The sequence below is a fragment of the Hakea prostrata genome, chromosome 11, assembly GCF_041222555.1.
Source record: "Hakea prostrata isolate BN-2017 chromosome 11, UWA_Hpros_2, whole genome shotgun sequence".
Classification (NCBI taxonomy): domain Eukaryota; kingdom Viridiplantae; phylum Streptophyta; class Magnoliopsida; order Proteales; family Proteaceae; genus Hakea; species Hakea prostrata.
Window position 1 is genome coordinate 13,573,041 of NC_142610.1, and position 13,418 is coordinate 13,586,458.

Sequence of the window (13,418 nt, forward strand, 5' to 3'; positions counted from 1 at the left end):
GATGATAGACAGCTTTCGTAGACCACACCATCTCCCAATGTTGTCCTTGGAAATAAAATAAAAAGTCAAAATTTGTCTTTTCATGCAAAGAAATAGGGAAAAAGATTCAGTTTTACTGTAGAGAAGATAAAAACGAGTTTAAAAACCGAAAAACCTAACCCAGCCGAGTTCCTGGTTGGCGACTCGGTCCAACGTGTACACGTGGACCAATAATAATTCTAAACGTGGACAAACAATTTGACACCTTTCTTGACCCGACCCAACATAGCAGCAAGGAAGGACTTCTTCCCTCGTCGCTGACCAAGAAAACTAATGATTAGCCCAACTACCGCGTAAAACTACAGAACCAGACAGAAAAACAAAATTAAATAAAAAAAAAAAAAGAACAGAAAAAACCGACCCACCCGTTAAACCGGTTCCAGAACCCGGTTTAGTTTAAGTGAAGAGGCGTGAAACCTGCAACAACTGTCACCTACTTTGCGTTGGTTTCTGGTCCATCGCACACAATGAAACGCCATTTTTCTGGTAGTACACTGTCATTGCTCCACGTGTCGAACTTTACACATGATTCGATTCCGATCGTACATTTCATTAACTGAAATCACCATCGTGTGGCTTTAAATCAATCCAACTTCGTTGATAGTTAGGTGAGAAGGTAACACCATCACACATAATAACACTTTCTCACCTTTCTAACTCTGACGTGTCAGAGTTTCTGAGAGACCTGGACATGGACGTGAACAAGACAACCTTTGGTGGAACTGTTTCGTGTTTTGACTATAATACCCTTTGACATTCACAATAAGTATTGTTTTATAAGAGGGTAATTGCGTCAATAAGGTTAAGCTTTGCGACTGTTCGAGAGAGGAAAACCCGGGCGAGTTTTGGGTTGAACCGACTTAACTACCACCAAAAAATTAAAAAAAGTGATTTTCGATTTTAATGTTTAAATAATGAATTTCTGGTATAAAACAACACGTAATCAATACTTTCTATTTTTCCGTCTTGTTTGGTTAGTTTTACTGTTTTGGTTTCTCTTCTCTGCTACCGGGAAACCTCTTTTTATTCGCCGGCAAACCATTCTCTGAAGCCGTGAAACCGCTTCTTCTCGGGTGTCCCTTGCTTATGGTTGAAGGGTTCTTTGAATTCTGTGGCGTATTTGTTGTTTCACGGGGAAACCGTTGGTTCTAAAGAGGATTCTGAAGCTGTTGGTTTTGGTTTTTGGTTTCTGTTTTGTTTTAGCGGAATGTGGTGGTTGGGTTTGTTCAGGAGGGTGTGGATTTGATCCTGAACGGGAAGATCGTGGTTTAGGGTTCGGTTTATGTGGTTTCCTTTTGGGTTTTGGTTTTGAGCGGAGACGAACACGACGGAGAGGTCAAGTGGAAGCTTTCGTTATGAGATGGTAAGTATTGCTAGTTTTGATATTTGGTGTTCCATTTTTCTGGGTTCTGTTGGGTTTTCTTGTTCTTTCTCTTTTTCTGCTGTGGGTATGGTTTTTTTCCTCTCTTCATAAGAAGGTTCTTTCAGTTTTTATGGGTGGATCTATTAATCTGCTTCCGTTTCCTTTGTTGCGGTTGATTTTCTTGTAGAACATTTCTATTGGAATCTGTTTGTAATTCTTTGTTTTAATTTTTTTTTATTTGGAGAAGATTCTAATTTTGAATATTAATCTTTTCTATTTTTATTTTTATTAATTATATATTAATTATTAATGTATGATAAATGCTGTTATGCCATTCATCATCATTCCCTTTTCTGTTCTGACTTCTAATTTTATGTTTTCCTTCTTGATTATGATGTTTCTTACACTTATGCTTTTTTAAGGAGATTTTCTAATTCAGGAAAAATGCTTTTCATTTATTCGGGATTCTGAGAAATTTCAATGTGATTAAAATCTGTCCATTTTTCATAGATATTGTAGTGATGAGGTGCCTATAATCTGGTCATCATATTCTTTTTAAATTATTTATAGTTTAGTTTGTGCATTTACATGTATTATACTGTTTACTATTTTACTTGGAACATTATTGCTTAATAATTAACAATTGACTGGAAAATTATCATCATGATGGGCAACATAGGATTTACATAGAAATCAAACAATGGAACATATATTTCCTGCTTTTCTGCCAAACTGTTTTGGTTTGTTTCAGCCCCAGCTGACATTTTGGAAATTTCCCTTGGAATGAGATGGAATCTACACATTGTAAATAAACAGAAACAGGTTCATGAATCCTGTTTTATGCTACCAAAGTTTTTGCATTCATGCTCGTAAATAAACTCTATCCACCCTTACGATCCCTGTTGTTTTCATTTAAAGCATTGTTATTTTTGCATCTAGGTTGCTGTAAACAAACTGGCAAATATCGTGAAGTCCTCTGCTTCAAGATGTGTCTTCTAAGATGTATAAATAACCAAAAACAAGGATTTTCACCTACTTCTTTTTTCCCTTAATTTTTCTTTATTGTTTGAATTTTTCAAGTAATTGAATTGAAAGTGGTTTACTCAGGATTAGAAATGTTGTATGATCTTATTTGTTGATTTTTATTTAATCTTTTGTTTTGCGTGCGTGTGTGGGCGCATACACTTCTTGTGCATAATTGCACTCATACATTAAACATGGTATGTTTATCTTTTATATTAAAAATAGATAGTGAAGACATATGTTTTCCTTCTATTATATCCAGTTGAATAACCTTGAATGAATGTGCAGCTTGTGTAATTTGGATTTTTAGATTTGTCTGGCATTGGAAACACATGCAGTACTCAAATTTGTAGCCAGATCTACTGGGGTAATGAGTCCTAAATTCTGAGTTTTCCCCCCTGGCAGGTGGAAGGAAGGGCTTGTTTGTTTGGGGAGGTGAAAAATGGGGTAGAAAGTTTGAAGCGTAAAAGGCTTCAACGGCTAAATTCGGGAAATTCTCCTGAAATTACAGCGCATAATAATATGATGACCAGAAGTGGAGGAGACGGTTTAAGAATGTCTGCATCATGTGGAATGAAGTTTTATGGAAGTTCAGATGCCCATTTTCAATCTACTGGTACTTCAAAAGAAAAGGAGGCATTTTTAAAGCGCAAGGTGGAAAAGTTTGACACTTCTAATCTGGAATGGACTGATCAAATTCCAGAATGCCCTGTATTCTGTCCAACAAAAGAGGAGTTTGAGGATCCTTTAGTCTATCTTCAAAAAATTGCCCCTGAAGCATCAAAATATGGTATGTTTGTCAGTTCTGTTTGTTTATAATCCAGAGAATTTAGAATTTTCTTGTCATTGGACTACTCTGTGCTTTGAACTTTACTTTTGCCAGCAGTAAAAATTATATGCTGAATCCTGTAGAAATTATGTTCTTATCTGATCTTACTTAACTGATCTGTTTTTGAATTCCTCTTTTCAATCCATTTGCCTGATTTTAATTGTTACTGGTGATTGCGGCATTCCTCCACTTTTCCTGGATTTTATAAAAATGCGTGTTCTTTCAAATTCTTTAATGAGAGCTTGGAGCTTGAATCATTAGTTATACAACCCAGCTACTTAAATGTAGATGCCAGAGTGTTTCATTTAAACATGAATGTAGTATTCATGGCATCATGACATAAAGTAGATCATTTCCTTGTCATAATTAGGTTAAGTTGTTCTTTAGTTATATTTTACTCTAGTCTGTACATGCAAACAGTATTTTCTTCTTTTTTTATTTTTATTTTAATTGCTTCATCTCTTATGGTATTGACAGTAGTATCAGTCTATGCTGTTCTAAGTTATCTATTTCATAGAGCCTCCACATGTTTCTTAACCCCCCCCCCACCCCCAAAAAAAAAAAAGAAATAGAAGAAAGAAAAGAAAAGATAGAGCCTCCACATGTGTCCATTTGCATTCTCCTTTTGGAACCATGTAATACTATTGAAAACTGATGGCAGGAGTCTTTCTGTGAGTAGAATAAACTAAATCTTTGAGAACATCAAGCATATAAAAAAATGTTGCTAATTGTGGGGGAAGGATGGTCTTCTGATAAAAATCTACAAAAATATGAAATCGGTGTCTCTACTTCACCACCACCTTTATACAAATAGTAGAATCTTGTCAATTTGTGAATGTCCAACTTGATAATTTAAAAGCAAAATCTCTCAGGAATATGCAAAGTTGTATCGCCATTGAGTGCTTCTGTTCCAGCGGGTGTTGTGTTGATGAAGGAGAAACCTGGCTTCAAGTTTACCACTAGAGTGCAGCCTCTTCGGCTTGCTGAGTGGGATATGGATGATAAGATCACTTTTTGCATGAGTGGAAGGTGATGTACCATAATATTGAATGGGACGTAATGTGCATAGTATTTTCCTTGATTAGTTTGTACAGGATCTGAGTTTCAGTGTTGCTTTTCAGAAATTATACTTTCCGTGATTTCGAGAAAATGGCGAACAAGGTGTTTTCTCGCAGATATTGCAGTGCTGGGTGTCTTCCTGCCACCTACATGGAAAAGGAATTCTGGCATGAAATTGGTTGTGGTAAAGCAGAAACTGTTGAGTATGCATGTGATGTTGATGGTAGTGCCTTTTCATCTTCTCCTAGTGACCAGCTTGGCAACAGCAAGTGGAACTTGAAGGTGGAACTCTCATGCTATTTTTTTTTCTGTTTTTTGTTGGTTTCTTCTGTGACTTCTATCTTTCTATAGCCTTTAGAAGAATGGAGAAGAAAATTTCAAGAAGAAATGGTTTTCATGCTGGTCAATTGTCACGTGTGGTTCTTTAACATGTTCTGTGGTCTTTCATCTGTTCACATCTACTCTGTTGCTTATTAATTCATATATGTTTTTTTGGTTGGCATCATTTCAGACTCTTTCACAATTGCCCAAATCTACGCTGCGTCTTTTAGGAAATACTATTCCGGTATTGATGATTTCTTACTCCATCAAATATTTTTTGCAATGGTTTGAATCTTGTTATGGTTTGAGTAAACAACTTTGATTTCTTTATTTCAGGGAGTTACAGAACCCATGCTATACATTGGAATGTTATTCAGTATGTTTGCATGGCATGTTGAGGATCATTACTTGTATAGGTACGTGTTGATTGCTAATGTCTTTGATGTTATTGTTCATGTGCAAAGATTTTTTTTTTTTTTTTTTGGTCAAGTGCAAAGAATTGAATCATTTTAAACTTATTCCACTTACAGCATTAATTATCATCACTGTGGGGCATCAAAAGTTTGGTATGGGATTCCTGGCAATGCAGCACTGGATTTTGAGAAGGCAGTTCGTGAGCGGGTGTATACTCATGATATTCTTACGTCTGAAGGAGACGATGGAGCTTTTGATGTCCTGTTAGGGAAAACAACTATGTTTCCTCCAAATATTTTGCTAGAGCAGAATGTCCCAGTCTACAAGGCTGTACAAAAACCTGGGGAGTTTGTTATCACCTTTCCTCGGGCATATCATGCAGGATTCAGTCATGGTAAGACACTATAGTGAACTCTCTTCCTGAATGGATGAGTGGCTGGGTTCCATGAGGGTTTTTTTTTTTTTTTTTTTTTAATTCATTTTTAAAGTCCTACTGACCTGACCTGTCATATGCTGCATGCAACCCAGGTTTTAATTGTGGAGAGGCAGTGAATTTTGCAATTGGTGATTGGTTTCCATTAGGTGCAGTGGCAAGCCGCCGTTATGCACTTCTTGGAAGGATGCCTCTTCTTCCACACGAGGAGCTTCTCTGCAAAGAAGCAATGCTTCTTTCCAAGAATTCATCAATTTCTGAATGTAGAAGTGCAGATTTTTCATCCACTGAGTTTATTTCTCACCGTTGCATTAAGGTTTCCTTTGCGCATATAATGCGTTTACAGCACCGAGCTCGTTGGTCACTAATGAAATTAGGAATTAGTATATCTCCAACTTCCCAGGGCACAATACTGTGCAACCTCTGCAAACGGGACTGTTATGTGACTTACATTAGATGCAACCGTTGTTTGCATTCTATTTGCCTTCGCCATGGTATGAATATCTTGTTTTTCATTCAACTTTGTAAATTGTTTGTCACTTCATGTCTAACTGGAAATATTGACTTGATTGCCCTATCTCAGCGATTGAATCCCTTGGTTGTCCATGTGGAAGCAATGTTGTTCTCTTTGTGAGGAGGGATCTTTCAGAAATGGAAGCTGCTGCCCAGAAATTTGAGCAGGAAGAAGGAATATTAGAGGAAGTTAAACAGCAAATAAAATGTGGCAGTGACCTTGGCGCCCAACCTACTTTGCTCGAATGTGTAGATGGATATGCTCCCTACTGTGAGACAAAGTTTGATCTGAATCCTGAAACTGTGGTTGAGGATCAATTACAATATATAGACACTGGTTCCTGTAGCCTGCCTGTGTTGGATCAGGAGTTCATGAAAACTTATGTGGTGGACTCTTCTCTCTCTTGTGCGGCATCGGCACTGTATTCTTTTCGCAGTCCACAAGGATATCCATGTGTTTCAAAAAATGTATGTGATTTTCCTATTTAAACTTTAGGAGTCCCGCCAATCTGGATTTCCATGTTTTAGACAACTGTCATTTTATTTATTTAATTATTTCTGCTTTAACTGAATCTTTATTTCCGTAATGTTTTCATTATGCAGCAGCATGCAGAATTGAAGGGTTGTGAAGTAGTGGCAGATGACAGAAATGTATCAGCACTATCGTCTTCTCCGTCAAATGGACAGTGCATTTCCATCCATCAAAGAACAACTTATGGATCACAGTCTGTGCCTGACAAGGATCAATCTGGCGATGACTCTGATTCAGAAATTTTCAGGGTTAAACGTAGATCATCTGTGAAAGCAGAAAAACAGAATAAGAGCACTGTAATGACCTCAAAGTTATCTGAACAGCAGGTATAAATTAACAAAATCTGCATCCCCCTTAACTTATGGAAAATATATCCTACTGGGTTTAGCTATTCTGTAAAAGGCCACTGTAGTTGGCTTACAAATATAGTAGATTATTCTGCATCCTATTTTTTCTGCTACATCCTTCTTCCATGTTTCTATTGTTACATGAACTGAGTCACTTATGTTATACTACAAAACAGTTTTTTTTTTTTTTTTTTTTTTTGGGGGGGGGGGGGGGGGGGCAAGACCTTCAATAGGATGAGGTGCATATATTGCTGGAAACTACCAAGGCTTGAGCTGAATTTCTATTTGCCTAAAGCATGAGTTGTAAGGCATTATGTCCCATCTTCATGGACTCTTTGTACGGTGAATGATGTCCCTAAAATGTTCAAAATTCATTGAACTGTTGGATGAGGAAGAGAAAAACACTTTACTGAGGTTTCTCATTTATTTGGTGGTAAGACATCTTGGGTATATTGTGCTTCAGTACTGCATTCTTCAGGGCCTTATTTCTATAGTCATCTAGTAAAATGAAATTGATCATCCTTTGGATTGTTTTGTAATTTGTACAATTAGCTTGGGGAAACAAAGTCCATCTAGTAAAATGAAATTGATCATCCTTTGGATTGTTTTGTAATTTGTAATGTGTGCAGTTTACATTTTTAGTGATTTCTATAGAATATAGATGGTTTTCTGAAAATGTGTTTGGGCCTGGGAGGTATCACACAGTGTGATCACTGTTCTTAGTGACTGTTATCCCTCTGAAGGTTCTTACCAACTTGAGTATCCAATGAAAAAACTGATGCACTGGAGTGAGGAAAGGAATGAAAGAAGAGACCAGAATGGAAAACATATTTCAGAAGACTGGAAAAAGGGCAAACCTGGTGCCAAAGGCTTCAGCACGAACATAGCCCAGCTGGGGGGTGGGGATCAATTTTTCTAGCAGCTTTACCTCAGTAACAAGCCTGCCCCTTTATTATATTTTAAAATTTAAAATACAGAAAAGCAGTTAAGAATCCCAAAAATCAATTTAACTTAAGCCAGAAATAACTTATGTTGAGAATGAGTTGCTCTCATTTAATGTCAGCCCCTAGTATGTATTAGTATATGAGTGCTGGTACAGTGGTTAAGTTGCACTATTACAACTGGTTAGTTGCAACCTCAAAAGCAACTCTTTCTAAGATGCAGGAAGTAACTGCATGCATTTGTCCCACCGTCACACTGCCATAGTGGATAAGATGTATTACATCTGGATGGTTCCTTTTTAGTGTTGATCTGTTGGTGTTTTAAATCCCCAAACTACCCTTAGTCAGATGGGAAATTACCCTAATGGCATTTTACTTAAATATCAAAAAGAAAGAAACATACCTTTGATCATCTCGTTCTTCTCGAATGGTCTTAGACAATCAGGCTTAACAAAGTATTCATTGCTCAATATCCTATATCTACACGATCAAAAGCCAGTGGAGCACCATGACCAATAGTAGGATGCAATGGCTCATGTTATTCTTTTAGGTTAAAAGCAGTAGGACTTCTCTGAATTGGCCTCAATGGATGTATCAAATGACCCATTTTCATGGGTGACAAGAAAATAACAATAAACCATCAGTAGAGTTGGACAAAGCTGGACACTGCAATTACTGTTAACTTTGGAAGGAGGAAGTGCAGCTGTGCCTATGATCAGATGGCCTATGTTTGGGGATTTGATTGTGCAGATGGAGTATATGTAAGGAGAAGTGCTTTAGAAGGCAATTAGGATGAGTAGAACAGGTAAGGAAGAAAGTAGAAGAGGTTGGCAACATAGCAAACCGAGGAGTTGGAAAAGGGAGTTCATCTCATCTCAATATCTCAGTCTTTAATCAAGATTTGAGCATCAGGTTGTAGAGAAACTTCCATATCACTAGTGGTTGCTGCTTGTGAATACCACAGTTGGTGTATTAATATAGCTTCAACAATGGAGCATTATATGTTGCAATGGAGAAAACTGTATGATGTAAATTATTTCCAGGGGTTCCACAGGGCCTAGGGTTGCTTCCCAAAGCCTAGGACCTCTAATTTGAACCAGGGGTATTTTGGTAATTTTACCAAATTTTAGGTGTCTTAGAATTGGGTTCCAGTGAGTCTAGTTTGTTGTCTGGACCCTAGATTTATTTCTATTCTATTATTTGGTTAGTATTTGAAAGTTATTGTTTATCATATAAGGTCGAATCTATGAAAGGGGTTTGGCTAGATTTTTTTCTTTTCCGGTGCCGGCTGCTGCCCTAATCCACCGACGCTCCTCCTTTACCTGGGCTTGGGACCGGCTGCTGATCCCATTTAGTAGGGACAAAGCTTGATGATGACAATGATTTTGAAAGTTATTGTTGAGTCTGAGTCTAGGTGAGATTCCCGTTTATGTTGGGATCCCCTAATCTAAGTCCACTTTGACTTATGGAGCTTTCTTGTGCAAGCTAAAGTCCCAGGCAATTAGTAGCTAGGGTCAGATTTGGATAAGCCAGTTAGAGTTCTAATTGGTTTTCCAACTCCATCTAACCACAAGTTGAATTGAATACAAATCGGAGTTTGGTGGAAATCCAGGTTTGTGGTCTTCTTGGGAGGGCCACGGCAGAGGTATTATCTCTTCTTCAATTCCAACAAAGTTCTTCAAGCTCCAGCAGTAATTGAACACAACAGCAACCTTGTACCCTTCTCCAAGTAGAAGTACAGCCCCTCCCCTCTTCCCTCCTTCTTAGCTCATTACAGCCCTCTCTCACCCCTCCCTAAATCCAAGACATTCCAGCGCCCAGCCTCAACCCTGCGGCACCATTAGGACCCTCCCCCTTCCGTTATCTCCTCTTTCCTTCTTCTTTAACCTGTGGCAGTACACTGAAAATCAAGTTGCAGAATTTTCCCAAACCCAAGAAAGACCAAGATAGCAAGAAAAAATGGAAAAGAAAGAAAAGAAAGAAAGAAAGCAAGATCCCATCAAGAACCCCAAGAAAAGAAAGAAAGAAAGCCAGATTCAATCAAGAATCATAGGGCAGCAACCTACCTACACACCTCTATTCATTGCTAGACCAATCCAAACTGAACCACAAGCCCCAAAAAGCCATTCTCCCTTTGTCATAAGATCCAAAAACCCTTATGTCTCTTTGCCGCAAGACCCTAAGTTTTAATCTCCTTAGCAGCTAGCCCTAAAATCCCTTTATACCTATACCTAAACCCATTCCCAAGTCTGACTCTGACCCTAGTTTCTACAATTCATTGTTTCTAAGCCTGGCCATCGCATCTTGGGTATTGTTTGGGTACTTGAAACCCTAATTCCTCTCAGAAGTCTCCCATAAAACAGCTGGTTCTTAAAGAGAGGATCCTGGAGTGAACCCAATTTTAGGGTTTAATATCAAAACTCATAACCCTAGAAATTGGTTTACATTACCCTAGACCTGGCTCCTTTGGGGGGGGGGGGGAAGGAAGGACGAACGAGGAAAAAAAGTGACTGGCATAAGGGTGTAATTGTCTTTCGTCTTTATTGCTAACATTACTTACAGAACTGGGAGTGTGTTTGGTATCTCTGTCATTTGAGTGTGTTTGGTATCTCTGTCATTTGCTCTATTTTTAAATAGAGCTCCAACAACTAATGATATAGGAAAATATCAAATCTAATACATTAGAATCTTTAATCTGGGCATGAGATCAAATTTTTGAGCTTTGACCTTTTTGATTCCTGAAATAGATTCCATACCAGATTTTGATTCCGTTGTGCCTAATATGCTTTTCAAACTAATTTCAGGACAGGTTTTCTGAACTTGGCAGAACTATCAACAGTTTATGCAAGAATTTTTTTCTGAATTAACTGCCATTTTAGTAGGGTAGACCTTTTGTTATACTCTTGCTGAGTCCATGCCATGGATCTAATTAGAAGTGATTTCCTCTCCCACAATTAGTCACCACCTGGGATCTTTTACTTTTGGAAGAGAATCTTTATTGGTGTTTCTTTTGTGACAAAAAATCGTTCCATTGGATGAGATACAGACTTTGCTAGCTACCAGGTTGCCAGATCCCTGCATTTTATTCATGAACTAATTGTCTTTCCATAGACCCCTGTATTGAGTGCAAGGTTACTATCAGAAATCAGAAAAAAATAAAAAATAAAAAAGCATGGAAGGTGCCCTCCTACATTGTTCTTTGTATGGCAAGGCAGCTGTATGATTTTGAGAGAGTAATTGTATTTCAATTTTATAAGAATTGTTGTGATTTCCTATGAAGCTGAATTTCTAGACGGGTAAGAAAGAAAGCCTAGTTTGCCTTTTTTTCTCTTCTCATTTTGAGGATGATTTACAGATTAACTGATAGCATGGAACAATTAATTATCCCTTGTGGTTTATTTCCCTAGTTCAAGCGCTTGCAACTTTGGAATGATTTCAGTCTATATATAGACTGAAAGAGAGAGAGAGAGAGAGAGAGTAACAGCAGATCAAAACTATGATTAGACTTCATCCTCATATTTGTGTAAATTAATTATAGTCTCTGTTTTGTAGTCTAATTATAGTTTTAATCTTTCTGTTTCTTGTATGCATGTAACTGTTCACATAAAAAAGGAGGGTTTTAGTTGTTTTGGTTTCTTTCTTGGAACCAAATGTAGGGGCCTTTCATTTGTACATTTGCTTCATTTTTTTTGAGCATCAAAGTGTGAATCAGATAGTTGCTACGGTTCATGTTTGATTAATAGAATATTCCTATCTTGCAGGGATTTAAACGATTAAAGAAACTCCATCCCCAAGGGAGAGTCGTGCAGTCGTCAACTGATAGCCGCATGAATCATAAGCTTGACAGACAATTTAGTCCCCGTCTTAGTTCTAAAGAAGCATCATATACCACTCCAAAGGACAGGTTTTTTGGTGGAACCACTGCTCCAATGTCCTTCAAGTACAGGCAATCATCGGGAGACATTAAAATGGTTAACAGTGATGAACTTCAGAGAATGAAATCAAGAGAACAGCACAGAAGAAACACTTCTTCGGTTGACCCGGGAAAGAGAGTGAGAATGCCACCACCTTTTGAGATTGGACCAAAGCGCCTTAAAGTCAGAGTTCCCTTATTTCCTAGGAGAGAGCAGCCTGGATCAAGAAGCTAGAAATCTGAACTAGCTCATGTCTGGAGTTGTCTACTAGTTCCTGACCTGACTTTTCTAACTTGACGTCTCCATAATTGGGTTCTAACAATACACAAAACCATAATTGAATTGACCCTGGAAGCAGCAGCAGCAACAACAATTAACAGGTGAGTTTAGAAGGAGGGAGACATTTTTTGTGCTGGCCTCAAGGCCCAGCACACCCGATTCTTGGGTTCTCAGCCAGGTTTTTAGCATCTTTGGTAGGGAGCCTTTTCTGCGTGAAAAGCAAAAGTTGTGTCACAGTCCCCTATTGTAAAAAAAATTAGTTCGTCAGTTCATCAGTCTATTCTTGTCTCATAGATTAATCTGCTGCTTATTTCCTTCCCAAGTTCTTTATTCTTTTTTTGTAACATGTATTACTTCAATACTTCAATAAATAAAAGCCAGAGGAAATCCCTTCTCTTTCCTTTTGTATGATTTCTCTTTCGTGTCCTTCCCTATATTGCAGTGGGTCGTGGTCTGGGTTTGTACATGATCCAAGTTAAAGGTTTGCTTCTGCTTGAACACTGTTTTGTGGCTACAGAACTGAGCACAAACAAGATGTGATTCCCTAATCATGGTTGATAGTGGTTTACTGTTTCTGTTGTTTGTGTTCATCAGTTTTAAGCTTCGCCAGACACCCATAGTGTGAGGCTTTCAACCTTCCAACTCACCCATAGTAGATTGAGATCACATTTGAACTGATTAGATTCCATGGCAGTGATTTCATTTAATGCTTGCAAGGCCCATGCATTGTTTTGACCCAAAAAAAGAGAGGCCCATACACTGTAGATATTTTAGTGTTTTGAAGAGAATATAATGAAAGTTTCTAGTGCCTAAGGTTTTTCAGATCTTGACTTCTGTATTGTTGCTGTCATTTGGTGCAACTATGAATTCCGAAAAAGCTAACATTTAGGATTCCATCACTTTCGCATGGTCATATCTGTTAGATTATAGTTTTAAGAGTTTTTTTTATGTATGGGTCATTTTAGTGGAGCATAAATTAATGTTGGGTCCTCTTAGTGCAATATATTATGTGTGAGTTTTAACCATACTAACACCGTTATTCACTGTTAAGTATACTCAAAAATTTCATACGTGAAGGGATAGAAGTACCCCTTAGGTTATTTTTATATATATATCAAAAAAATAAAAATAAAATATAATAACACAATGTATTAAATAATTTGAGGGGGCATTTGGGTCTTTTCACGTTTGAATTTTGAATATACTTAACGGCGGCTAACGGTGTTAGTCTGATTGAGACCTACACATAATATATTGAACTAAGGGAACCCACACTAAAAAACTCTAGTATTAAATATAATTTAAATATAAGGCAAGACTCCATCCCTTAGCTCCAAGGGATTTGAACTCTGACCTCATACTATGAGGCGTTGGCCTTTTGCCAGCTGAGCAACCCCTCAAGGTTTGAAAT

General features: G+C 37.7%; 1 protein-coding gene across 2 annotated transcripts; it reads left to right on the plus strand.

The window, feature by feature from the left end:
* Positions 1 to 1,012: 1,012 nt before the first annotated feature.
* LOC149000207 (lysine-specific demethylase JMJ13-like) lies at positions 1,013 to 12,683 on the plus strand. Of its 2 annotated transcripts, none has more exons than XM_089139852.1 (11): positions 1,013 to 1,402; positions 2,831 to 3,215; positions 4,127 to 4,283; positions 4,376 to 4,595; positions 4,825 to 4,878; positions 4,971 to 5,050; positions 5,165 to 5,442; positions 5,577 to 5,975; positions 6,065 to 6,462; positions 6,598 to 6,852; positions 11,576 to 12,683. In XM_089139852.1, exons 1-11 carry the CDS (start codon positions 1,400 to 1,402, stop codon positions 11,960 to 11,962), a joined length of 2,616 nt encoding a protein of 871 aa, XP_088995978.1. In that variant the 5' UTR covers positions 1,013 to 1,399; the 3' UTR covers positions 11,963 to 12,683. The 2 variants fall into 2 exon arrangements, with proteins under 2 accessions (XP_088995978.1, XP_088995979.1); XM_089139853.1 differs by lacking the exon at positions 1,013 to 1,402 and adding an exon at positions 1,445 to 2,622.
* The last annotated feature ends 735 nt before the right edge of the window (positions 12,684 to 13,418 follow it).

Bases quoted from the DNA above. Each gene is read 5' to 3' on its own strand.
- LOC149000207 (XM_089139852.1), top strand. The intron at 3,216-4,126 runs GTATGTTTGTCA...AAAATCTCTCAG, and splicing joins CCCTGAAGCATCAAAATATG to GAATATGCAAAGTTGTATCG. The intron at 5,051-5,164 runs GTACGTGTTGAT...TTCCACTTACAG, and splicing joins GAGGATCATTACTTGTATAG to CATTAATTATCATCACTGTG.